The sequence below is a fragment of the Esox lucius genome, chromosome 8 (genome assembly GCF_011004845.1).
Source record: "Esox lucius isolate fEsoLuc1 chromosome 8, fEsoLuc1.pri, whole genome shotgun sequence".
Lineage (NCBI taxonomy): Eukaryota > Metazoa > Chordata > Actinopteri > Esociformes > Esocidae > Esox > Esox lucius.
In genome coordinates this window covers 12,990,921-13,016,564 of record NC_047576.1, presented here as the reverse complement: position 1 = coordinate 13,016,564, position 25,644 = coordinate 12,990,921, and the positions used below count along the sequence as shown (strand labels likewise).

The window sequence follows — 25,644 nt, the reverse complement described above, 5'->3', positions numbered from 1 at the left end:
CACGTGTTCTTGATGTTTATAAACAGCACTTCTCTGTTCGGCATACCTCTACTGTATTGGTTTCAATTAGTTTTTCCAAACAATTAATTCCTTTAAAGGGATAGTTCGTCCAAAAATCACATTTCGGTGACCGTCCCTTTACCCCGAGTTGGTCCTTCAGGCACAGACACATTTTTTAAAACAATCCACAATTCAGGTCTCTCAGTCAGTAATTAGCGTTATTAGCATTGTACAAATTATTGAATGGAAACCGTGCGTACCCCTATTGGAAAGCTGCATTGCATGCGGACAACTACTCTAAAACCCTCCAAACTAAGACAAGTGGTGTTGTTTATCGCAAAATGAAGTTGTAATTTTCACTTCATAATTCTCATTTCAAATACACAGGTATTTCCTGTGTTTACCGGTCAGTTTTGATCACAATTGTATCAATCCACATGTTTGTTTGGGAAGAGTAAGTGTATACATCACAGTAAACAAAAATTATTCGCTAGCTAAACACCAAGTTACCTATTTCATTTTTGATTTTCAACTCGGACAGTCAAACTTTATTTACTTGAGAGAGAAAGGATAATGCATATATTTATCATATCTGATAACATAACAATCGGAACTGTTTCTTACAATCTCTCTTGTCTCCACGGGTTGAACTGGGTAACCTGATGGAATTGCATTCGCCTTCAGTCTCTTCTAAGTGAACATGAGTCACGATCCTCTGTATTAAAATGTCTTATTGGCGAAGTTGCTCCATTGATTCTCCTACAATATGACTCTTGAGAGGCAGAGGTATTGTCCCAATTGCAGAGCGGGTAGAATTGAATTTCAATTTGACCCATGAGCAGGCTGATGTCATCGATACAAAGGAAATCCAGAAGTTCAAAGTTTATTTATCAAATGCTCCAAATAACAATTATGTCATCCTTCAAAATGAAATTCTTATGACATGGCACACGACATTTACGTAGTAAGAATTAAGAAATATATCAAGTAAAAGTAGAGTAAAAAATATAGCAATAATTTCATAACACTGTAAACTAGCAGCGGTTTTAAAAAGAGTAAGATGGGGAATATGAACAATATGGGTGAAAGTATTGAATATTATAGATATAGCAAGTATAGCAATAATATACATAACTATGTAAACTACCAGGCAAAATCCAAAATACAAGTGGGTATGTCAAAGAGGCTCAGGTGGAGGTACAGACTAAATGGTAAACACGGAAGGCATGCTAGGATCAAAGAACATTAGAAAGCACAGTCTTGAGTGTGCTTAGTATTTTGGTGATTGGGAGTTTGGAGGAGTGCTGCGTTCATTGTGATTGGGATCTGGAGGTTCTTGGGATCTGGAGGCTATATGTCATCCTGGTGATGTGGTTGAGAGATGGAACTCTGAACAGACCTTACAGATAGGGCAACGAGTGAAACCTCAGAGCTCCTTTCCCATGTCCCTTGTACCTTTCTTATGACCACAGCATTTTTCACAAATACAAATGTTATTTTGATGCCCATTGACAAAAATCAGCCAGCTAGGCTAAGCAACCTATCTTCACATAGCTTGTTGAGGTTAAAGTTTAACTCACCTCGATGACATGACTGCTGAAGAACAGAAGCATTGTATGGTGGCTATAGGAAATAATTTGCTAGTGACAGTTTGAATTCAGACAATTCCGCCAGCTGTTTGGTCAGTGTACAGTTTAAAGAATCGATGCTACCGCGACAGATTACTGAATGTAGTTTTCCGCTTGCAATGCAGCTTTGCGATAGCAGTACGAACCGTTTCCATTTCTGAGTTTGGACAATGCTAATAGCGCTAATTACAGACTGGGACAGAGCTGAATAATGGATTGTTTGGAAAAATGACTCTGTGCCTTCTGGTATATCTCCTGTTAAGTGAACTTAGAGAAAAATATGATTTTTGGACAAACTATCCCTTTAACTTTGCCCTTAGTGTTTCTGTGCCCTTGCCATTACCATCCCCTTTTCTGCTCTCCCTCCTCCTATAACGTATCTCTCTCTCTCTCTTCCTCTGTCCTCTCCTCCACTTCTCTCTCTCCATCTCTCTTCCTCCATCTATCTCCCTCCCTCCATCCTTCTCTCTCTGGTGGAGGACAAGGAGGTGAAAGCCAAGCGGATTACAGTGGCAGTTTAATCTGGCCGACCCACCAAGGGATTTCTTTCTGCTTTCCTGTGAGGCTGCAGGGCTGCTAGGGGAGGGGCTGTGTTTGGAGTATTGTTCCTGTTTGGGCCAGTCAGAGCCACAACACACACACACACACACACACACACACACACACACACACACACTGGGATGGGGTGGGGGGAAGGCAAGCAGGCGGAGGGGGAGGGAGGCAGGGAACTGGTGAGAGTTAGGGTGGTGGGTTAAGCGAGGGAATATTAATTCTACTTTGCCACTAATTTGTATCCATCTGTTATCAAGTTGTCCTCCGCCTGTGGTTTTATGTTGATCAGATATTAGCCTACAACAACACCCATAATTAAACAACACATGTCAAAGGAGAAATGGAAACCTACTCCACATTTGATTATTATACCTCCATATTAAAGTCATCTATATATATATATATTAAATAATTTAACTTCCACCATCCGCTTGTTTATTTTAATTGTTATTTTTCCAAATTGATATTTAATGATATGAATCAGGGTTTTTGCTGTTTACCTGACTGGATCTTTTGGGAGCAATAAAACCCAGCAGCAGTAGAATAATTGTCCTGTAGAGAGGTATGTCTTAATCGCTGCATCAGGTGGTTTTGAACTCTCACAAAAGGGCTTGGTATCCAGGGACTAGTTGGATGGCTGCCCAATAACAAAATGACTTGAACCATATTGTACAATTTAATGATCTAACTAGCTTATTGTAGAGTGGCGCAACACCATTCTGTCTAAACAGCGTCTGCGCCCTAGCCTCTCCAGCCTTTCATGTGCCTCGTATCGTTCCCTCTTTCATCAGGACACCCCGCTGTGCCTTTTCAGTGGAGGGGTCCGGTCGCCAAACGGGATTAGCTTCCAATTGGTACTTGTCCAGTTCTGTTCTGATTTTTATGAAAAGAGGCTTAACTAACCTTCAGCATCAATAGGGTCTCCTGTGGGGGTAATGTGCCTCTCCAATTGTTTACCTTGCAATTAACACCTTGGATAGGCCTTGTCAAGGAAAGACTCAAGTGTAATACGCATTAGACTCTCAATTCAGTCGGAAAATGTTGTTATTATGACCCGGGCCACTGGAGAGGGTAGACAAATCTCTAGTGGTAACACAGAGTCTTCAGGAAAGCCCACCCCCCCATCACCTTCACTCTGGGAATGTTGGCCGAACCGATGGACAGATCACTGAGATGACATGGGCGTCTGTTGTCCAGGTGTTGACGCTATAGTCTGCACTGTGTTCCTCATATGCTCAGAGCCTGTGACCTGGGCAGTTTTACTGTAGCAATGGATGATTAACAAGCAGTGTTGAATTGGTAATACACTTAGCCTTTTCTGACTGCATGTTGCAGGTGTAGTCACTATTCCTGTAGCATCATCACACGGGAGTGGTTGAATTTGGTTCTGTCGTTATGTGTCATCTGATACGGTTATGTTATGCTAATCGCACTATTTTTCAGCAGAATGTTGCGAACAAGATGTTAAGGTAAATGAATACTGGATTACCAGAATGCGTAATTTGCTGTCTTTTTTGGAGCTGAGGTGTACTAACAAGTCAGACATCATGAAGACATCTGTTAATATTAAAGCGTTTGTGACACAAACATGTGATACACATCTATTGAAAGGGTAGTGTGCTCGTCATCGTCGTTTTCAGCTCAGCCTTAGCTACAGCCGAATCCATCAGGTGTTGTCAGCGGCAGTTGACTTGTCACATAGGCAATCGCCATGAACAAATGGCTGTAGCCATTCAAATCAGGGGTGTCTCTGGAACACGTGGATGTGTTTAATTTTGCTGTAAGACACCCACAAGCCATGTTATCAACCAAAAGCTAAGCTAAGGAGTCAAAGGAAAATCACTCTCCTCAGGTGGACTTTCAAATTCCTTAAAAATTCCTTTAAAAACAATTCCTTTAAAATTCCTTAAATAAGTTCCTTAAAAATGACCAATTGTTTTAAATTGAATGGAGTCTGTGGAACACGGAGATGGTTTTGGTTTTGTTCTAGGACACCCACAGGCTGATCTACAGTAGTAAGGGTTAACACAGTACGATGTACGAAAATAATGTTCAAACATTATTTCCATAACAATAAAATAAAAATGATTACTTTTTCCCATCTTTTGGATACAAAATAGACAAAGCAGTAAATAATTTAACAAAACTTTGTTTTGTTTTTTTCACATTTCATGGAAAACTGTAAATTTTGTCCTGTAAGGCTTTTAAGCACAGTAGCATTAAAGGCCCTTTCTTGGTCTTATCAAATCATTTTCCATTATTTATTTTGGAACGCTTCATAGGTTTTACAACTCCCTATCAAAACACAAAATGAACAATGCAAAACTCATCTTAAAACAATTGCGTATGTTGCACTCACAGAATTTAGTGCCTTGGACCTTAATGTGTTTAAAAACAGAGGAACCGGGGGTGACCAAGTGGCTGTCAGAATATACTAGCCAAGCCAGATATGAACATCATATTAGCCTGGCTCTGGTGATCTGTCTGGTCAGTCCTGTCTGGTCTGTCTGGGCTGGTCCGGTCTGTTCTGTCTGGTCAGTTTTGTCTGGCCTGTCGTGTCATTCTCTGATGAGGTGTGTCTGCGTTGAGGAGTCCTCCTGGTGGCTCTCTGGACCTGGGATTGACATAGCCCTACTGAGCAGGCTGTCGTCATCATGCCTCGGGTCAGCAGCAGGGATCATATTTCAGACGACACCAGGTGCAGGGTGTTTCAGGCTTGTTACATGATCCGGAGCGAATGTGCAGGGGGTCCGTGTGTGACAGAGAGGGACACACAGCGATAATAGGTGGAATAGGCCCTGTGACTAGGTCAGCCCTGTCTCTGCCGGAGTTGGGGAAAGGTCAGAGATTGGGTGGAGGTACCAGGAATAGGGGTGTGAGATGCCTGGGTGTCTGTGGGCCATGTGAGCCCCCCGGTGGGGAGGTCTGCCTGTCCCGAGCCACACACCACCTCAGCGCCCCGCCATCATCAACCACGCAGCACAAGAACAATAGCTGGTCAAAGTAGGGCAGTTTTGTCCCTCCCCCTGGTCCCAATGTCTATCTGCTAGCTTTGTTTTTCAGTCTCTCATCCCTCATCTCTGCCCCCACCCTCTCTCTCTCTCTCTCTCTCTCTCTCATTCCCTCTCTCTCTCTGTCTGTGTGTGTGTCTCTGTCTCTCTGTGATGGTTTTTCTCTCTCTTTCTCAAGTGTGCACAGTTTCTCCTGCCCTCCCTGTCTCTGCCTCTCTCTTCTCCTCACTCATAAACACGATTCTTTCTCTGGGATGCCTGAGGGACAGAGCACAGACAGGACCTGTCACCATGACAACGGCTTCTGTGAGCTGCCTGACACCCAGACTCTATTGGCTGAGGGTGTTGGAGGTGGGGGGTGGGAGGGGGAGGGAAGGAGGAAGAGGGGGAGGGAGAGAGAAAAGAGAAGAGGCAGACGACCCCATTTCTCCTCCAGGGACTCTGAGGCCTGCTCATGTTCACATGCAGAATTAGCATAAAGAGGGAGAGGGGGAGAGAAAGGGTGGGTGGGAGTGGAAGATGGAGGGAGGGAGGGAGAGCAGGAGGTAGCCTGGGCACTGTGTGTGTTAAAGAGTGTGGGGGCGCGAAAGGGATCTCTCCTGGGTCCTAGTGACCATGTCTGTTCGTGGCCAGACTGAAACCCAAAGGCCTTCGGTGTCATTTCACTAGTCATTATATGTTATCATTTCATGAAGGCATAGTACTCTATATGAATCATGCATCTTTGTGTGTGTGTGTGTGTGTGCGTGCGTGTGTATTTTCGCTCAGGCCTGTGTGTGTGTGTGTGTTTGTTCAGTAACTGAGCCCTGCCAACTGCAATTCAAGCGTTGTCTCCACAGCTTTAGTTGTCCTGTGTGAGTGTCTCAACAATAAAAGCATGTGAATGAAGAGACATTGTCTATTCTCGCCGTCTGAGTCCCTGAGAATCCTCTTCATTTGCCAAGTACATGAGGATGTTCTGTACCAGGAATATTACCTGGTGACATGGATCTGCCACGGTAAATGTAATACACACATTCAAATGAATATACCAACATTCTGCACAGAAAACAGAGTTTATAAACAATGAGTTTACACATGGGTACCGTGTACACTGTAACATTGGGAACTGAAGACGTCAGCCTACACTGTAAAGATGTGACTAAGTTATAAAATATGCATGTTCAAGCTGTGTGTGTAATGTGGGAAATATACTGTATATGCAGGAGTCCCACGCCTCTCGCACACTCTTATCGGGATCATCATCTGGACTCGCAGTGGATTACCAGGGCTGTGTCACACACACTATGTATTCCTGTCAGAGTAAAAGACCCAATGTTCTGGGTGATGGTTTCGCTCCTTTTGTGTAACCTCGGTTGTATGTGCTGCAATTCTATGGCGAGCTGACCAGCCATGTGTTTGGTCTGAAAGATCTTGCTTTCATTGATGGGGAGAAGGAAATCGGAAGCCTTGACTCCTGAAACATAATCATGTCTCTGATGTCCCTCAAGGCCAGAAACCAAGGGATGTCTTTGGTTCTACATGAGAGCTTATAGTAAACAGACTTCTTCAATCTTGGAATGTGGGTATTTCTGAATAGAAATCATTACAATTATGTTTCCATTTCATCATTTATGGACTTTGTTCCAGAAGTGAACATGTTCATGAGAACATTCATGTTAGGCTGGAACAAGATTAAATTGAATCCAGGCACAGTGGCAGTCATTTCCAACTGATGGCTCGCTGATGTGGCTGACAACTTTCCAATGTTTGTGTTGTCTGCAGAAATGCCATGAAATGCAATGCACCATGGTTCTGCATATTGTGTCAAGCTGCGGCCTCAGCTCAAAGTGAACATAGCTTATGGAGACTATGTTTAGGATGGAAGTATGTGTGATGGAGGCCCTAAACCAAGCGACTGAAGGCAGAAAAAAAAAGACAAGGCGACATCCTGACATCAATTAGCAAACACACCAACAAAACACACTAGTGACGCGTTAGAAAAGGATCACACAACATGGATGCTAACCCACACGACCGTTTCATGAAGCACAGGTTGGAATATTCAGGAGTCAACCACAACAGTCTCCGGCTACATTAATAAGAGATCTGGCTCTTCACAGGCGACTTAAGACATTGACTAGGCTGTGGAGCCAGATGGAAGACCAGGGTGTTCACTCTGAGCACGAGCAGACCAGCTGGCAGAGGTTTTCACGGATGTCTTCACCCTCTTCCTGACCCAGTCCATGATATCAACAGGTTTTAGGCAGAGCACTTTACTGTAGTCCCTTTGCCATAGGCAGCCTGCCTAAATGACTATTGTGGAAAGTCACAGCTCTCATCAACACCATGCCGGACTCTCTGAAACCACTTCTAGTTTGCACAGATGCACAGGCTAGGTGCTTTTTCCTGCTCTCCTATCTGGCCTCAGACACCTGTAGAGAGGGAGTGTCCTTCCAGCTCATCACTAAACTCCATACCCTGGGACTGAACACCTCCCTCTGCAAATTGATCCTGGGCATTCTGATGGGCCGCCCCCAGGTGGTGAAGGTTGACACCAAAACATCCGCCAGACTGAACCTCAGCACCAGAAATCTGTCATCCCTGTTTACCCATGAGTACTTGGCAGTTCATGACTTCTCCAACCTTTCCCTCAATGGTAGTAAGGCAAAGAAGCTGATTGTGGACGGCAGGAAACGGTGGGATGAACCGTTAATGAGCGTCTTGACCATACCTGCCAACATTTGTTTTTCAAAATCCGGGAGATTTGGGGGGGCAGGGGGCAGGGATGGTGTAAGTATTATTTACATTGCAATATCAATGATTGTATGGTGTGTGGATTGTGTGAATATGATGCTTCTCATACAAGATCTGGCAACTGGTCAACATTAGACAAACATTGGTTCCGATTATTTATAAAGGAGTTTGGGCCATGCAAATTACGGGAGTTTCCCGGGAGAAATAACACACTGTAAGGGGTCCGGGAGATAGGGCTAAAAAACTGGATAAACCCGGGAAAAACGGGAGTGTTGGCAGGTATGGTCTTGACCAGCTGTGTCACTGCTTGTATAGCAACCCCACTGCTTTATATATCAAGGCACTTCATGACATGGTGTGAACTGAGGAGTTCATCCGCCAGGGCGGAGTTTCCTTCATCCCATAACGCCACGCTGTGACTGAGGAAAGCCCTGAATATATAGAAAACCCTCAGCCAGCCCAAGTTCTAGGTTGTTCCCTACTCTACATCATAGCGGGCAGAGCGGGTGGTAGCACTAAATCATAAACAGATAAGGTCCTGTACATCTGTACCACCAATTCAGAACAACTGTTCTACATGGGTGATTACTCAATGGCTGCCTGGACCCCCACGGTCCCTCAGTGTCCTCTAGTAGTAAATGTTGGTGAACACACTACCCTTCCCTACACACACACACACCTTTCCCTGCACATACACTTTTCATCCTACACGTTCACATAGCATATTTATAGATACTCACACACATACTTTTTAACTTTGCGTTGTTGGAAAAGGGCATGTAAGTGAGCATTCCTCTTATGATTATTTATTATATGTTTTATTCTCCACCTAAGGTTAACTGAGAACACTCTTATTTACAGCAATGACATGGGAGCATTTAGGATTAACTGCCTTGCTCAGAGACAGACTCAAAGAAATTTTACTTTTTAGGCTCAGGAATTTTTGTTTACAAAGTAGGTGACCAATGAATTAGATTTTGAATTGAGTCGGAGAGGGGAACATCCCATGTAGTTCAGTTTGTAGAGCATGGTTGCAATGCCAGGGTTCTAAGTCTTATTCCCAGAGGGGCAGAGCACAAATAAAATATTGAAAATGTTTGCTGTCAGTAATGTATATGGCTCTGGATAAGAGCATCATGTAAATGTAGAGTGTGTTCAGGGCACCCGGGTCAGGGCACCCGGGTCAGGGCACCCGGGTCAGGGCACCCGGGTCAGGGCAGGGTGAGGAAGAAGAGTAGCATGTAAGTGAAAATAATGGCGAAAAGGCAATGGAATCCAAATCAAAGTTGAAAAGGACTGACAGAAGCACGACGAAGGGGGTCGCAGCGCTACTCTGTGGGGGTGGGAAGGTGAGGCCCGGGCTGAAAGGGGGTGGTGGCTGGCTGGGGGAGGGGTGCTGGTTGGGGGGTTAAACCCTCAGTTTCGGAGGGAACAGTGAGCATGTTGTACTCTCAGGAGTCTACTGGACCCCTCACTGCTAAAGGAATGGGGTCTCTAACCACATCTTTCCTCATTTCTCCCACCCTCTGTCTGTCTCTGTCTCTCTTAGGAAGCGTGATAGTGATCTGTTATATGCGGGGTGAGGCTGGTAGAGATATTTCTGTCAGGATGTATTTATTTATTTATGGCGATGCTGGTGCGAGTTAGCCCTCTAACATGCACACTCATGTTCGGAGTAAGTGAGGCGCCCTCTGGAAACTGTACCACACACCCGCCTCTCGTCTCTTTTCCTCTGCACATCCCACTCTCCCCTCTCCTCCATTACCATCCTCCTGTAAGGTAAATATTTACCTGATAGTGTCCAAACGGCAGTTGGGCAGGTCCAGGAAGTGTCGGGGTGCTAGCTGATGACCTGTGTGTGTTTGTGCGCTGCTGTGTTTGTACTGCTGTGTGTGTGTGTGTGTGTGTGTGTGTTCTAGTGCAGCTCCATCGCCAGCCCAGTGAAGTTTGTTAGGTGAAGTGAATCTGCTATGGTGGTTTGTCTTTCTCAGCCTGTGCTCCGGGAGATGTGGCCCGAGGTGGGTGGACGCAGTCATGGTTTATGGGCAATCTCAGCCTCTCCTGCCACTCACAAATAACTCCTGGCTTTTACTCAAGTAGTCCTCTGTGGCAGCTGGTGACAAAGAGACATTTAATTTGACAGTTTGTGTGCTTGTTGGTGCGCCGTACTAAACAGTATTCCTCGAGTTCTATAATGGCTGGTTCCCCTGTTTTCCTCAAAACACGCTCCGTCACTATCCACTGCTCTTTCTATACTATTTTATCCTTCCATATCCATTCCATTTTTATCACCTCCATACCACAGCCGTGCCAGCCCTCCCTAACTCTCACACCTCCACCCCTGTGTCTACACTATCAGTCATTCTCTCCACCCTCTCTGCCACCTCTTACTGCCCTTTCTCCATCTCTCTCTCTCCCTCCACATCTCTCCCTCCATGTCTCCCTCATTCCTTCTCTTTGTGCCCCAGGCCCTCGAAGGTTCAGGCAGCTCCACAGACCCTCCATTGTCTTGGGAATGCGGTTGCTGTCTCCCCCCTCTCCTTCTCACCCCCTCTCCCCCCCCCCCCCCATCTCTTGCTCTGGCAGGAGCTTGCGGTGCTGTGCTCCAGGGTCCCTAAGGCCACTAGGTTACTGACTATGACCTGAGGAGAGGGAGCTCTGTGTGGACCGGGTGTTATGTCGGCCCTTTGTCTCAGTATGCTGAAAAAGCAGCTGCTCTTTATTAGGAGGTCCCACATTTGCCTTTTTTCTCATTGGCCGTGAACTCATTCTATGAATCCTGTTCCCTCTGGCCCCTTTTGGTCCTTTTGGGAAAAAACTGTGTTCATAACTCTACTGGGTGATTGTGACTGACAATGACAGTGGAGAATGCATTGTCTCTGTCCAACAGGGAACTTAAGTAATGTCAGTGAAATCTCAGGGACTATTGGTGTTATTTTGACTGGTTTTAATCTGGAACAAGTATCCCAAGAAATGAATTATGAGAGGCTTTTATCGTCTGTCAATGTAATCAAGTGTTTAAATTATTATTTTCCAATACAATGTCTTTTTGGCCTTGGTTGTAGTCACTTTGCAGTGTGCAAAAAATGTTTTATGTTTCGGCCCATTGACCATGCACTGTTACATGGGTTTACTCTGGTAGCCTAACCCTGATCTAGAGTGGATCAACTTGTTTACAGAAGCTGGTGTCACGATGTCACTAACATGAGACCGTCATCAGCAGCCAGTTATTTCTACGTAGTGTCATGCTCCTTGTGTACTATAATGTGTACGAGCTGAGGGTTGGTCAACAAAGGACTGGTGCCTCCATTGGGGAGGGTCAGAGGGGAGAGGGAGGGCCGTGGCGCTGCACTGTGAAAGGTCGGCCCTGCCCCCCTCTGGATTTGGAGTGGACGCCTGTTCCCCGGGGAATGCCCTTCCTGCCAGCCAGGCCTATAATACTCCCCATCTGAAATAGGGTGGCTAGACTGGAACTGGATCAGACTGGATTGACTTGGGCTGTTTTAAATGTCTTAGCCTTCAACACGCCCCTCAACCCCCATCTATCTCTCATCCAATTTGGAAGTGTGTGCATGCGTGTGTGCGTGCGCGCGTGTGCGCGCGTGTGTATGTGTGTGTATGTGTGTGTATGTGTGTGTGTGCGCGCGTGTGCGCGTGTGTGCATGTGTGTGCATGTGTGTGCATGTGTGTGCATGTGTGTGTATGTGTGTGTGTATGTGTGTGTGTGTGTGTGGCATGTGTGTGCGGGTGCGTATGGCGTGTGTGTGTGTGTGTGTGTGTGTGTGTGTGTGTATGTGTGTGTGTGTGTGTGTACAACTGTAATAGCATTTCTAAGATGGCAGAGACAACAGTTATAGCCCTAGTTGCTGAGAATGGTCACAACATGTACAGAGAATGTCTTGAAATAACCCCTGCATGTGATACTGTCCCTGCATCCCTGAAAGTTTGTCTCCGAAACAGTTGAAGGCTGTTGCCTCTTCTTTCACCTTTCTCTTGTTCCTCTATATTCACATAGCTGATTGGACTATACTAGCACATTAGTAGGAATAATATATGGTAATTATTTCATTGTTGCAAGCTATAGACGTCTCGTTTAGGCTCTTAAGGTCCAACCATGTGGCCTATGGCGTTCTGGAATGTGTGTACCTCTCTCTCACTGACTTCCGTGCTTTTTATTTTTTCCCTCTTTCTCCCTCTAAGCCCCCCCCCACCCCCCCACCCCCCATCCTCCACAGCTCTGCAAAAATAAAATCCAGTTGTGCTTGAAAAGTGAGAGAGCGAAATAGAGAAAAGGGAGTGAAGGGGATATTGGTACCCGGGCTGCCAGGAACTCTTTTCATTTTTAATAAGCCCCACAGGAGGTCTCCCCATAAAGTGTATTATATTATAAAAACCTTCTGGCCAAGTTGAGGAACTGGGATCCTGGGTTCTGAGTACACTGGCCCTTTAAGTGTTGGAGAGAGGCAGTCTCTCTGAATGAGGCCTACAAAATGAACCCTTTGATCAAGCAGCCTGCAGGTAAGAAACAGTCCAGAGAACTGCCGTGATGATTCCAGTAGACAGGGATCATATCGTTGAGTCGGGCTACACTATCTGAGCTCTATCTGTGTGTGGCGTTAAATGCTCTGAAGCTGTACTAGAGTGTTACTTCATTTATATTTGTTTGCTTGTTTGTTGCCATGGAATTGCGTCATGCCTCCATCTCGTAAGTGATGAAAAGAAATACTCCTAGCATTTAAAGCATATATTATAATTGACTGAAGATAAATGATGAGTGAAGAGGACAGGATGTGTCTGTCTCGGTCTGGTCCAGAATCTCCATCAGGGAGGCGTGGCGGTGACACCTGTGCGGAAGCAGGCTGACAGGAGCACCACATCAGTGACTTCACATACAGTCAGCTCCTGTATACGGCACATGCAGTTGATTCTCCTAGCACTGGCCATCCTATTTCCTAATTAGTGGCATTCATAATGGTCAATTAGCTGTGTGTGGCTGGTGGCAGGCTGGGGAAGGGCCTGCTTCTTGTTTAGCCTGGCGCTCCATCACCTTCCTCTAGTGGCTGACACTGGCCTAATGAGGGAGGGAAAGGCCATCGGCAGAGAAGAGTTGCTCAACACCCACATTACGGGGGTGTTGGGAGGTGTGCGTGTGTGTGTGTGCGTGTGTGTGTGTTTAGAAAGAGTTTTCTGTCCTCTCCCCAGTAATTAAAGAGCAGGGCAAGCGGGGGCTTGGTGGAACAGGGTCAGTGGAAGGAACAAGAGGACCTCCTCATGGCTGGTCATTAACAGCTGACACGGCCGCTCCGGACCTGTGGGTTTGTGTGTCCAGGCCAAACCGCAGAATCTGGACATGTGTTGCATCCTTCTCACGCACGTTTGTGTCAGTTTCACTTAGGTGTCATTTAACCCAAACGTGCGCGCACACACACACACACACACACACACACACAAGCACACACAGGCTCACGGAAACAGTTGCTGCTTGCTCTCTGAACGCCAACGCAGAGAGACCGGAGTGGTGTGTTTGTTGTTGTTTTTTACACCTGTAATATTCCACACGCATCAGCCTTACCTGGAACGCCCCCAGACACCACCTCCTGTGTAACCAACTGCCAGTTGGGCTCCACACCACAACCGCTCATAAAATAGCCAGACATAGACCGGTGTCTGCTGACACCTGACGGCTTTAGTGTGCGTTTGTCTGCTTTCAGCACAGGTCTCAGGCAGGTATTATGTCGGTGATGAGGAGACCGCTGAGCAGCCAGTGACACGGCTGGTTCCCCCGGAGCTGGATGGGTGCTGCGTAGACAGTCACCCAGCCGAGGAGGCCTCTCTCTCGGCTAACAGCTCCCAGGGCTGCCAGAGGCTCCAGAGGCCCTGGTCTGGGAGGCTGCAGAGGTGAGGGTGGTTGGAAGGCATCTGGGGAGAGTGTTGGTTATGGTGCAGAAGGGAGGGGCTTCCTTATTCCCTCCCTGGCGGATTTGTTTGCTGGTAATTAATTGACCTGATTGACACGACAGCTGTCGTAACAGTGGGAGGAGGTGAAGCCGTGTGCCGAGCTCCTCTCCCGTTGTCATGCAGGGCTCTCCCGTGTATTCATGTTGGGAGAGCCAGGTTCCTGAGGTTCGGCACCACACTCACTGCTCTCTTTTCCATTGATTAAAGGGTGCATCTGTCAACCAGAAGCACTGATTACACATTCCAGACTCTCCACCTAATCTTTATAGAGTTGACTTCAGTGACAGAATTATTGGAGCAGTTGAAGCAGGGTCTGAGGAGAGGAGAGAAAAGTGGGGGGAGGTGGGGTGGGGGTGGTGGTGACAGGCCGCAGTCGCGTGGCGAGGAATGCAGCGGTTGGTGGCGGAGATGGACCGGGGCCTTCCAGCCCTAACCCAAGCCAACCGGCCAAACCGTTTTGTCTGCCAGCTCCTCGCCGCTCTACAGGCTGCCACTACAGTCTCACAAACACGACACACACTGAAATAGTTTCATTCCAACCTGTCTGGAGCCACTCACACCTGCTCATCAGCCCCAGATTATATTCGTCTAAAGCCTCCTGTCCCCAAAAAACCTCAGCAGCCAGGATTACTTAGTCTTAGCATTAATGAACTCAGCCAGTGTGCTGCTCCTCTCTGATATTCATATTTCTTGTCCCCGTTGCAGAAAAAGACGAGCTGCAGTCCTGGTGAGTAATGTGGGCTTAGTGGAGTCAGTGGCTAGATCCTCTCTGGACTGTTTGCAGAGCAGTTCGTCTGCAGGAGTCGGGACTGTGTGTGTGTGTGTTGTGGCCAGCAGGTGATCTCATTCTGTGTTGCCCTGCTTGTCTCGGAACAGATAAGACTGGATCCATTACCCCCTGGAACCCAGGTCCAGATCAATGGGGCAGATTGCAGCACTCGCTCACTGTCTCATGTCCAGCTAGGCAGCAGGATGGATACTGATAATTAAAACAGCGGTAGCTAATTACTTCAGAGTGCTCACAGAACAATCAATGGTTTTGGCTTGGTTGTGTGTTCTTCTTAGGGGGAGAAATGAATACAAACCCACTGGAAGGGAACATAAACTGTATTATTTATGGATAGAATGGAGTGTAAGCAGGGCGCAGTGCTGCTGCAGAAATACAGAGCAGAGAGGAAGGAGCAGACAGTGGGCTGTGAAGGGTTAAGTACTGTGGGGGTATTGTGTATCTGTGTGTGTGTGTGTTTGTGTGCATGAGAGAGAGGGAGATAGCGGTGGCAAACAGGCCAGCTATCAAAAGCCACAGGCTCCTTTAAACTCCATCTCCATTTCTCTATCTCACTTCCTCTTTTCTCTTTTCTTTTCTCTATCTCTTCTCTGTTTTCTCCTTTCTCTCTCTCTCTTTCTCACTTGTCTCTTCTCTCTTTTCTCTCTCTCTCTCTCTCTCTCTCTCTCTCTCCCCCTCTCTTACTCATGTCTCTTCTCATTTATCTCTCTTCTCTTCTCTCTCTCTTGCTCTCTCTTTCTTCCCCTCTCTCTCCCTGGCCAGGCTGATGATTGACGGCCTGGGGGTTTTAATGGGCACTGGAGAGCGAGAGCTGAGGTCGGGGTTGTCATGGCAACAAGGAGAACAGGCCTTTTGCTGCTTTACCTGAGAGTACAGTGGAGACTGACTGGCTGGCTCTGTGCTTCAGAAACAGTCCCCCATCCTCTCCTCCCCTCTCCCTCTCTTCCTCCCCCCCTGAGCAGTCCATGTCAGATACTACTGACCAAGCGGCCGCCTGCGGTCAGAATGCCTCGGATCACACTGCAGATGATGTAGGGCAAAACATTTTAACATCCATTCCCTGGAACTGACTGATCATAGTACTGTAAAAGTAACCAGTTTGTTACTAATAAGTTAAAAACAAATGCAATTGTTAATAGTACAAGTTAATTTGTTATTACTATTTATTCTCAAATATTTGCTTTTTGTACTGGTTTCCCATTTTCCAATTTAATTCTTACAGGTCAGTATTTTAATTTAACTAGTGATAGTTTTATAGTTAGTAGATTTTCCCTGGTCAATACCCCAATATTTGTTAAAAAGGGTATTTCATCAAAAATGGATCCTAATCAGAATTAAGATATTAAATGTTAATGATTGACTACATATCAACACAGTCATAGCCCGCAGAGTCATAGCCCGCAGAGTCATAGCCCGCAGAGTCATAGCCCGCAGAGTCATAGCCCGCAGAGTCATAGCCCGCAGTCACAGAGAGACAGTTTACAGAAACAGAATCTAGGGTCCAATTGTAACATTGCTACATGTATCTGAGACCACCCTATCCGGGCCACAGCTTAAACACACGCCTCCCCATATTTCCCAAACAAACGCAACTCTGATACACATCCTCTATTTTATGTGTTGACAGCTTGAGCTTAGCTTAGAATTCAAAAAGTTATGAAAACCAATGGCTCAGTATTCTAGAACACTGCTGTGCATTTTGGACTATGATAAGACTTTAAATCGATACGGCATTATAATGAGGTGTTTTTTCACCAACGGAACTGACGCTCAATGGATGGTTTTCTTTGTCAAAACATTTTCTGCAAAACTCAAGAGTCTAGAAAATCCCAGGACAGCTATTTATGAGATGCTGGAACCACCACATCAGGCACCAACAATTATGCCACCCCCAAGTCGTGCTTAGATCACGTGTTTTCTCCATCCTAATGTTTGGTGAAACAACAACTCTTGACCATGTCTGCATGCTTTATAAAGTGAGTTGCAGTCAGATTATTTGCAATAACAAGCAGGTTATTGCAATAACAAACATTTTAGATTCAGACAATAGGTATCATATTATTATTACTGCATCTCTGGGCATTCAAATTGCCATCGATACAGTTCAGTTTTGTTCGTTGTCCCTACCTTATGTCTCCTCATGACAGAACTACCACAGACGTTTTCAAAGTGTTGACATAATGCTTCCTGCCTCTGCCTGTTAGTTAAAACGTCGAAAGTGAGCTTTTGCCCACTGAAGTTGGTTACGACAATGAACTTCAGTCAGATCAAAACCCTGGTGAGGATGACAAGCTTCCCTGATACAGTTTCTCAGAGTTTCATGAGCCCTTTGGGTTGTTGGTCTGAGACCACCCTCAGGGGAAGCCAGATGTGGAGGTTACTGGGCTGGCATTGTTACAGGGGGTCTGTGATTGTCAGGTCAGTAGCATATACCGCCAAATTTCTCTAAAATAATGTTGGATGCAGGTTATGGCCAAGAAATTACCATTAATTTCTCTGGCAACAGATCTGGTTGAAATGTTACTGTGGATTGGCCTATGGATTTAGGACTATGCAATCAACAATGTATGTAAGTCACTCTGGAGAAGAGCATTAGCTAAATGACAAAATTTGGATGTGATGACTTTATGCTGTCATTGTAATGATACATCTATTAAAATGTAAATATAGCGTATACTGTGCTACAGTATAGATAAGAGTAAAAGAGGATTCCACGATTCTCTTGTCTTTTCACTTGCAGAGAAAGTCAGTTATCGTCACCTATATTGATAGTTATTGTATCAATGTCATTCACAAATGAAAGAAAGACAAGCGTTGTTGTGCTATGAAATGAAATAGCTTTGGCAGTGCAAAGTAAATCTTTAGTCTCGCTAGCAATTGCTCAATTCTTATGATTATTCCTAGGATGTTAGTAGATACCAGTAACTGGTAAATAAGCTGTTAAAATGGCCAGTGGCAAAAGACATACAGTTCATAGATGCTATTTGTGGTGGAAGTAAACTTAATAAGAAACGTTAGTCAGTTTAACACTATGCTTAATGGTGTCTGGCTAAATATTCAAACTTGGCGTGATGTTAATGCGTGACAAAATGATCTAGTGTCAAGACGCTGTACCGACACGTGGCATAAGTATAGCTTTGTGGCATAGTGGTTAAAGACTCAGCCCCTCACACGGGAGACCCTGGTGTGAATCCAATGAGGGCAACAACATTCATCCCTTCTAATTGCGGGCTGGCTGAACTAAGATTGCCTGGTTCCTTTTCTTGTTTTTTTCAAAATTAGTCATTGCCAGTGAGAATTATTGATTGTATAATAAAATTAACAAAACTAAAAAAAATAGTAAGAGCTAAATAGTTAATATATTAACTACTATTCACAATTCTGTAATAGAACTGAACAACTAATTGTCAGAATAATTTTAGAGAAAAATTCTAATTAAGCAAATGCATAAAGTGCTTTAGCAGAGCAAGAAATCGCATGGGCATCACTCACATAAACGTCTTTATAAATTCACCTGTGACATATTTATAGTCGGCAACTTGCCTGCCCTGAAAGGCGTTGTTTGAATTGCAAGCTGCAATTTTGTTGAATTTGTTCAACAACATCTGCCATTTTGCCTTTGTGCGGTCATGCAGTAGACATGCTTTATTGTCTTGAATATTTAGCAGAATATTAGCATATGTTGTAGGTATGAAAAGTCTTCTTTGTTACTTGTAATTATTAGAGGTATTTCTAACTAGTAAAAAGTTACTTGTAGTCTTAATGTTGATTTGACTGAATTATAACTTGACTAGTAACAATTACAGTACTGACTGGTAGTTTGTAATAAGTACTAGTATCAACAAAAGGTACTAGTAAAAATAGAATAGCGACTAGTGATGTAAGTAACTTTCGCTTTTCATATATACCAGTATCAGCTTTTACTAGTAACATGGAAATAGTCATAAGATATTTGGAGTAGTTACTAGTAAACCCTAAGTTCTAGTAATTTTTTCTAATGATGTCTAGTCCATGGAATAAATCTAAAGATGGGCTTCCCTGTTTTCTCTGTTCAGACACTCACTTGTGCGTGTGTGTGGATAGTGTCTCTTAGTATACTCTATCCACTGTTTTGTCAAATTACTGAAAGTGGACTCTACAGTAGTTAACCTGTGGTGACCAGAGAAATTCCTTGTTCCTCCATTCAGTTTTTCTATGAGTCTTCCACTGGCCCTGCCTGGGTGCAGGGTGCTGCTGTGTCAGTTTCAGATGGCTCTCTAGCCTTAACACGATGATAGTAGTGTGTAAATGGCATGCAAGGCCAATCAGCCATCCTGATGGCTCCACTGGACTGGACTGGACTAACAGCTGCCATTGAGTAAATACGTGCTGACAAACCCAGTTAACCACATCTCCTCACCTCTCCTCTCCCTTCTGTGTGGACTCTGCTCTACCACTCACTCCTCTCTTTTCACTCCTCTCCTCCTTACGCCCCTCCCTTACTCCAATCTCTCCCCCCTCTTCGCTCCTTTCCTTCTTACGCCCCTCCTTTACTCCAATCTCTCCCTCTCTCCCTGACCAAGTACTCACACTGCAGCCCCCCGTACATAGTTTGCTGGCAGTAACTAAATGGTTAGCACTTGGTCCTCTCCCAGATAGGGAAGGTTTGGAGCCGCTGAGGTATTTATAGTCCACCACTTCTACAGTCAATATATTTTCTTTGTTGAATAAAGCAGTAAGTATTTAGCCTGTGTTCTCTGGCACCTGGTTCAACAGTATGTAATGAAAACACCTTTTCACTACTGTTATCTTGCACTCACATTACAAGCCTTTTTTATACACAGAGGAAGAAGTGCGCGCACGCGTGTGTGTGTGTGTGTGTGTCTTTGTTTTACTCATGCAGACCAGAAATCCCTATGAGGATAATAAAACAAGGACAATACAGCGTCTTGGGGACATTTTGCTGGTTCCCATAAGTATTTTTATTTTTTTTAGGTTTAGGGTATAATTTGGAATTGGGGTTAATGTTAGAATTAGGGATGGGGTGAGGGTTAGAATAAGGGGTGGGGTGAGAGTTAAAGTTAGGGAAAATTGGATTTTGAATGATCTTTTGTGCCCGTGTGGGTTTGTCCAGCTCTCTGTAAGCCCCTGACGGTGCCTTCAGGACTCACTGCTTCACACCATAACCCCAGGGGGAGCGTGTATGCCCTGCCCTGTGGCCCCAGGTCCTGGTAGCCAACGGAGTCTGGGATGGAGGGGCTGTTTGTACTGAGACTGGCCGGGGGAGGATCTCGTTACAGTGGGGGAGGGAGGAGAAAGGAGAAGAGCGTGGATAGGAGTGGTCTCTAGTGGTGCTTTTCCACTGCATGGTACCGGCTCGACTCTTCTCGCCTCTAGCTGCTTTGGGAGCTTTTCCACTGCATGGTACCGGCTCGACTCTACTCGTCTCTAGCTGCTTTGGGAGCTTTTCCACTGCATGGTGCCGGCTCGACTCTACTCGTCTCTAGCTGCTTTGGGAGCTTTTCCACTGCATGGTACCAGCTCAAATCGGCTCTACACGGCTCGCCTCGGTTGGTTTTCCACTGCAGATAGTACCCTGTATCACTGGAAAACTGTCGTAGCGCCTCCTCCAACGCGACACACACTGGAACATTAATGAAGATATCGTACATCAGATATCGGCGAAAAGCCAGCATTTGCTGGCTAACATAAACCCTGCAGTGAACAGAAAGATCCATTGAATGAACTCTGTAACATTTCTTTTAAATTGACAAGCTTTGAACGTAAAGTGGCAAATCAAAATTAAACTAAATCTGGATAACATGGTCACAGACCCGGTTTGAAAAACTGTGAAAATGTAGAATAGAATTTTCGCCCTACAGTATAAAAGATGACGTAACTGCAATGTTCTGTTAACTTTAAGTGTATACACTTACAACTCAACACCAAAACATTGACTCTGACTCAAGAGTAGCCTACTGTAAACAAGGCAGCGTTTATACCAGTAGTAGCAAGGAAGCACGCGTGAGCAGTAACTTTGGTCTTAATACATTGCCGACTGCAAAAATAGTTAGGAAGATTGGTAGGCTGCTTCTGTTTGGCTTGACATTACTATTCTGACCAGTGCAGTATATGCCAGGTAGCCTATAGAAATACCCTTGAGGAAAAAGACAAGGTCCTTTTGTAGGCCACAAAAAAAGCGCATATTTGTGGGTCTCTCACCGGGATAACGAGTTGATTTCAATGCTAGTAGGTCCAAATCAATAGGAGTTTTGGGGAAATACGATGGCTTAAATTAGTCTGGTCCTATGCACTGGCATTGAAATTAACCCATGTCAATGCAAGGACTGCTTGTTTTGCTTTGCTGCATGTTTTGAGTCACTCTTGCCCAATCAGAAGTCTTCTGTGTTACCACGTCACTCTTGGTATGGCCTCAGCTCGCTTGGAACCTCGACGAAGCAGGTACTAAAAAAAGTATCTGGTACCAGGTACTATCCCAACTGTTGGCCAGTGGAAAAGCAAAAAAGGCGAACCGAGTCGAGCCGGTACCATGCAGTGGAAAAGCAATCAAAGCGGGTAGAGACGAGGGGGTCGAGGCGAGCCGGTACCATGCAGTGGAAAAGCGCCATAGCGGCTGTGTAATCCCCTTTACTGGGTGCTTGCTGGTGAATAGACAGCCTGGGTAACACTCAACAGATCCAGCCACTGCCCAATCTGCTCCAAACTCCATCTATCAAGCCCATTTTTATTACATCTTCTCAATCAGCATAAATGTTTACAGATTTAGAAAGAGACCGGCAGATGCTTGTCTTTTTAGTATGGCCTTTAATGTAGCCATTGACTAGGAATCTAGTCAATAGTCCCCCAGACAATCATGTGTCTTGACTAATGTTTTGAGTAGTGTGTCTGTGTGGCTGAGATGAGTATGTGCGTGCGTGTATTTGTTTCAGCAAAATAAGTGTGTTGTCTTTGTGTTTCTTAGAGTGCAGCCGCTGCCCCAAGTCCAGTGATGGGTAACATGCCTCCAAACGATGGCATGCCTGGCGGACCCATGCCCCCGGGCTTCTTTCAAGTAAGACCTCTCCTCCTGTTGTCCTTACACACTAATCCTGTCCCTCTCTTCCCGTGTTTGATTCTGTGGTTTACCTAATCCATCTCCAGATCTCTCTACCCCTGTGTGTGTGTGGATCTCTCTCTTTGTCTGCCTGTCTCTGTGCATCTGTCTCTGTGTCTCTTTGTAAAAATAACTCAGTAATGTGTATATGCTAATAGCATTTAATATTTTATTCTTTGGTACTTACTATTAACGGAAATAGCTCGCCTGCTATGCAAACATGAGGAAAATGTATCAACATTTTCAAGAGCCCAAAGTTTACAAGGAACAATCAAAAGAAACAATCACAAACCAAACAGCTAACAACATACAGTTTGATTTTAAGGTTTCCCTGTCTGGGAATGTCAGCAGGCTATATGCAAATGTGCATCACCTCTGCAAAACGTTGTGATTGGTTCACCCCAGTGAACGTCCTGTGCACGTTGGAGAGAAGTGCGTAAAAAAGAAATCTGCAGTAAGATTACTACTCCATTCATACTAAGCTGGAGCCACCACTTTACCGTAATCATCAGTTGATGCCAAAAAAAAATCTATCAGCTTGGTTGTCCTCATTCCTTTTGGGTACCATTCATATAGAGTAAGAAAAGTGTGATTCACAGCGTTGTCAAATTGCCGGCATTCAGAGTTGCTATGAATGGGATTTTATAAATGTTTTTCCTAAAAAAGAATTTGAGAATGTTAATATGGTTAAACTTTTTTATGTAGAGAAATATTTATCCCATTCTTGTTGGTATGAACATTTTCGCTAGCCAATGCTTTTGACAGGAATTCTGACAGGTGTGAGGAGTTTAGCACGTTCTATATGTTGACGTATCCCAGCGTTGTGGAGCCATCTTTGGGACCATTAAGGTCAACAGCCTTAAATTACCAAAATGTATAACATTAAATCTGTAAATACTGGAATTTTTTTGTCAGAATTCTGGAATCAGGCCATGTCACAAACTACTACTTTATATGAAGGGATTCTGCTAATCAATGCTGCACACACAAAGATAAATATCTTCCACAAAAGCTAGCTAGCTACAATTGCTAAGTTAGTAGCTGCTAGCAAACACAGTTTTTACAAAGCCTACTGACTTTGTTGGGCGCCGCGAATCTTGTCAGCTGCTGCTTTACACAGCAACTGTTTAAAAGTCACTTCTCTGCCGATCTACCGACTGATTTTCGAGAACCTGCTCTTCATGTAGGCACCGCATGTCTTCGCTGTTGCGTTTACTGTTGAGTTTAACAAGCTAAGCAAGATGTTTACCTTAATAGCTAGTTTCCAGTTATGTCACCATCTTTGCAATGCCTTTCCAGGCATTATAAATGTGATCTATATGTGACATTATATATTCTATCTGCGTTGTGCCAGTGCATTGATACACAGATAATGGTGACTACCTTGTATTGTTGGCCTAGCTGTACTAGCTGACTATTCGCTAAATCAATTTTTTCCTCCCGGCTTCCCTATTTGTGTTTGTATCCACACCATATATCAGTAGCATTAGACCTAGGTCTGACTGGCTAGTAACAGGGAGGTTGGGTTGTGAAGGAGATTTTTCTCTGGGTTGTGTTGCTCTGCTAATTCCTCCTGTCATCACTGCTCACTGATAGTTGTCTGGGAGGCTAGAGAGGTCAACCTGATGATTGGGGTTTACATGCTCTCTTAATTGTGTAGAGAGACACACCATATCTAAAACATATCCCCCAAAAATTATATTGATCCAATAACGTCATGAAGCTACTGTAAATATAGTTTCCAGGTTGTTTAGGTGTCTTATGTGTGGGGTTTATGCAGACTTGGCTGTGTGTGTGTGTGTGTGTGTGTATGTGTGTATGTTTGTGTGTGTGTGTATGTGTGTATGTTTGTGTGTGTGTGTGTGTGTGTATGTTTGTGTGTGTGTGTGTGTGTATGTGTGTGTGTGTGTTGGGGTCGTAGGGAATGTTAATGATGTATGAGGAGTGATCAGAGCAGAGATATCTGATGGTGTTGCGTGAGTGACATTGCTTTCCATAAATAGTCTGCTGTGTGCAAGGGAGGTGCTGAGAGGTGGGGGGTGGGCGTGGGGGGCAGGGTGGATGGATGGAGAAGGAGCAGAGTAAAGGGAGAGAGAGAGAGAGAAGTACAGAGGGACAAGTAGAGGGAGGGAGGGATTGAGAGAGGAAGTCTCGCTCCAGTGTTCTCCACTGCAGCAATCCCTCCCTCCTCAGCGGCCAGTCAGGCAAAAGAGAGAGGATGGGAGTGTGAAACAAAAGCCTGCAACACACACACACACACACACTGACTTCTCCCCCCAGAGCTCCCTGTGTGTGCTATCAAATTCCCCCAGCAAGTGGACACTGAGGCTGGAACAATGCTGTGGTTAAGTGTGTAGTATAGTATAGAGGAAAGATGACACCAGTTATTCCCATGGCATCGTTTTACAATGGTGTACTACAGACAGACAGACAGACAGACACACACACACACACACACACACAGACACAGGGAGAGAGCTCTGACGAACTGCCGCTCCCACGAATTCAGTCTGTTGCTGTGGTTGTCTATGCACAGTAAGATTGTGCTAATCATGTGTTGCTTTTGTTTGTACTTCTGTATTGACTGCCCAGGCTGAGCCCTCACTAGAGGCTTCTCCACCAGGTGGTGTGTTTTAAGAGATCCAGCTGAAAATGCTCAACACTTGACAGTTGTGGACAGGTGCTGTCTTCTCTCTACGAATGTCCCCTCTTCATGTACCTGCTAGCTTTTCTTTCTGATTTACTCACCATATTTCCTTCACTCTCTTTCAATCTTAAGCACACACACACACACACACACACATACCTCAGACAATGTCACTTCTGCCTCTGCTATTCAAGCTAGTTTCTTTTTTCACCATTACCCATAATTCCACTTCCACATCCGGCTTTTGTGTCTTCTGATCTGTTTTTGGGAACGAAAAACATGGAAAAGATTTAAGTTAGAGGAGAAATGAGAGAATGTTTTCGTATGTGCATGCCAGGGTGTGTGACACAAAGTGTGTGTGTGTGTGTGAGTGTGTGTAAACCCACGTCAGTAGCGAGTGTGTTCTAGCATCTCTCCCAGATGTAGAGGAGAGGGGTAATTAACATAGGTGACCCCAGCACTGCTGTGGTAGCAGCCCAGCCCAGACAGAGAGGACTGGCCAGGGTTAGAAGGGGCCCCCAGACTCCCCTAATCTGTACCTTGCAGGCCAGAACTCGCATCAGGCTCCTGCAGTGAAGGAGAAGGGAGGAGGGAGGGAGTTTGAGGAAGGAGGACCACAAAGCCTGCATGTTGGCATCAGGCCCAGATCTGCAGTTCTCCCTGGTGTAGCAGGGGTCGGCCCGCTTAATAATCCTCACGCCAAAACGCCACTGCAACAGCCCCTCTGGGGAGGGCAGGCCCAGCGCGCCGAGACACCAGGAGGAGATGCTGAAATGCTGGCAGCCCAGTAAGGAACGCAAAACACACTGTCAGTCCTTGTTCCCGTAGTCCTTAGTCTTCATGGTTAACCTCATTTAAATAACTTTTTCGAAAATGTGATCGAAGATTGTGATTTAATCTGCATCACAATGTACTCAGTTAGGGTTTGGATTTTGGCAGAGTCCAAGCTCTGACTTAAAACTGTGTGACTAAAATCTCTGCAAAAATGTCCACATTTATTATGGATTTCTGGAGTTATCGTAGAATAATTCTGTTTACTTAGACAAAGTTGCATTGACATTTTTTACATGGTCTCACTGGGGACAAACATCAGCTACTGCCACTTTGAACCAAATCTCCAAGATAGATTTCACGTTTTTCTTAATGAGCAACAGAAAAACACATGCGTAATCAATGCGTTCAGCTGTTCATTTAAATAAGTGGTCATAAATGGAACAGAACTGGTCTATATG

General features: G+C 45.0%; 1 protein-coding gene across 3 annotated transcripts in view; it reads left to right on the top strand.

Moving 5' to 3' along the window:
- The window catches only part of ssbp4 (single stranded DNA binding protein 4), an 81,552-nt gene that overhangs the window by 40,193 nt on the left and 15,715 nt on the right, over nt 1-25,644 (top strand). For all 3 annotated transcript variants that reach the window (XM_034293772.1, XM_034293773.1, XM_010871708.4), the window contains one exon: nt 21,634-21,723. In XM_034293772.1, coding sequence (XP_034149663.1) covers nt 21,634-21,723 — 90 coding nt within the window. The remainder of the gene's footprint in view (nt 1-21,633; nt 21,724-25,644) is intronic.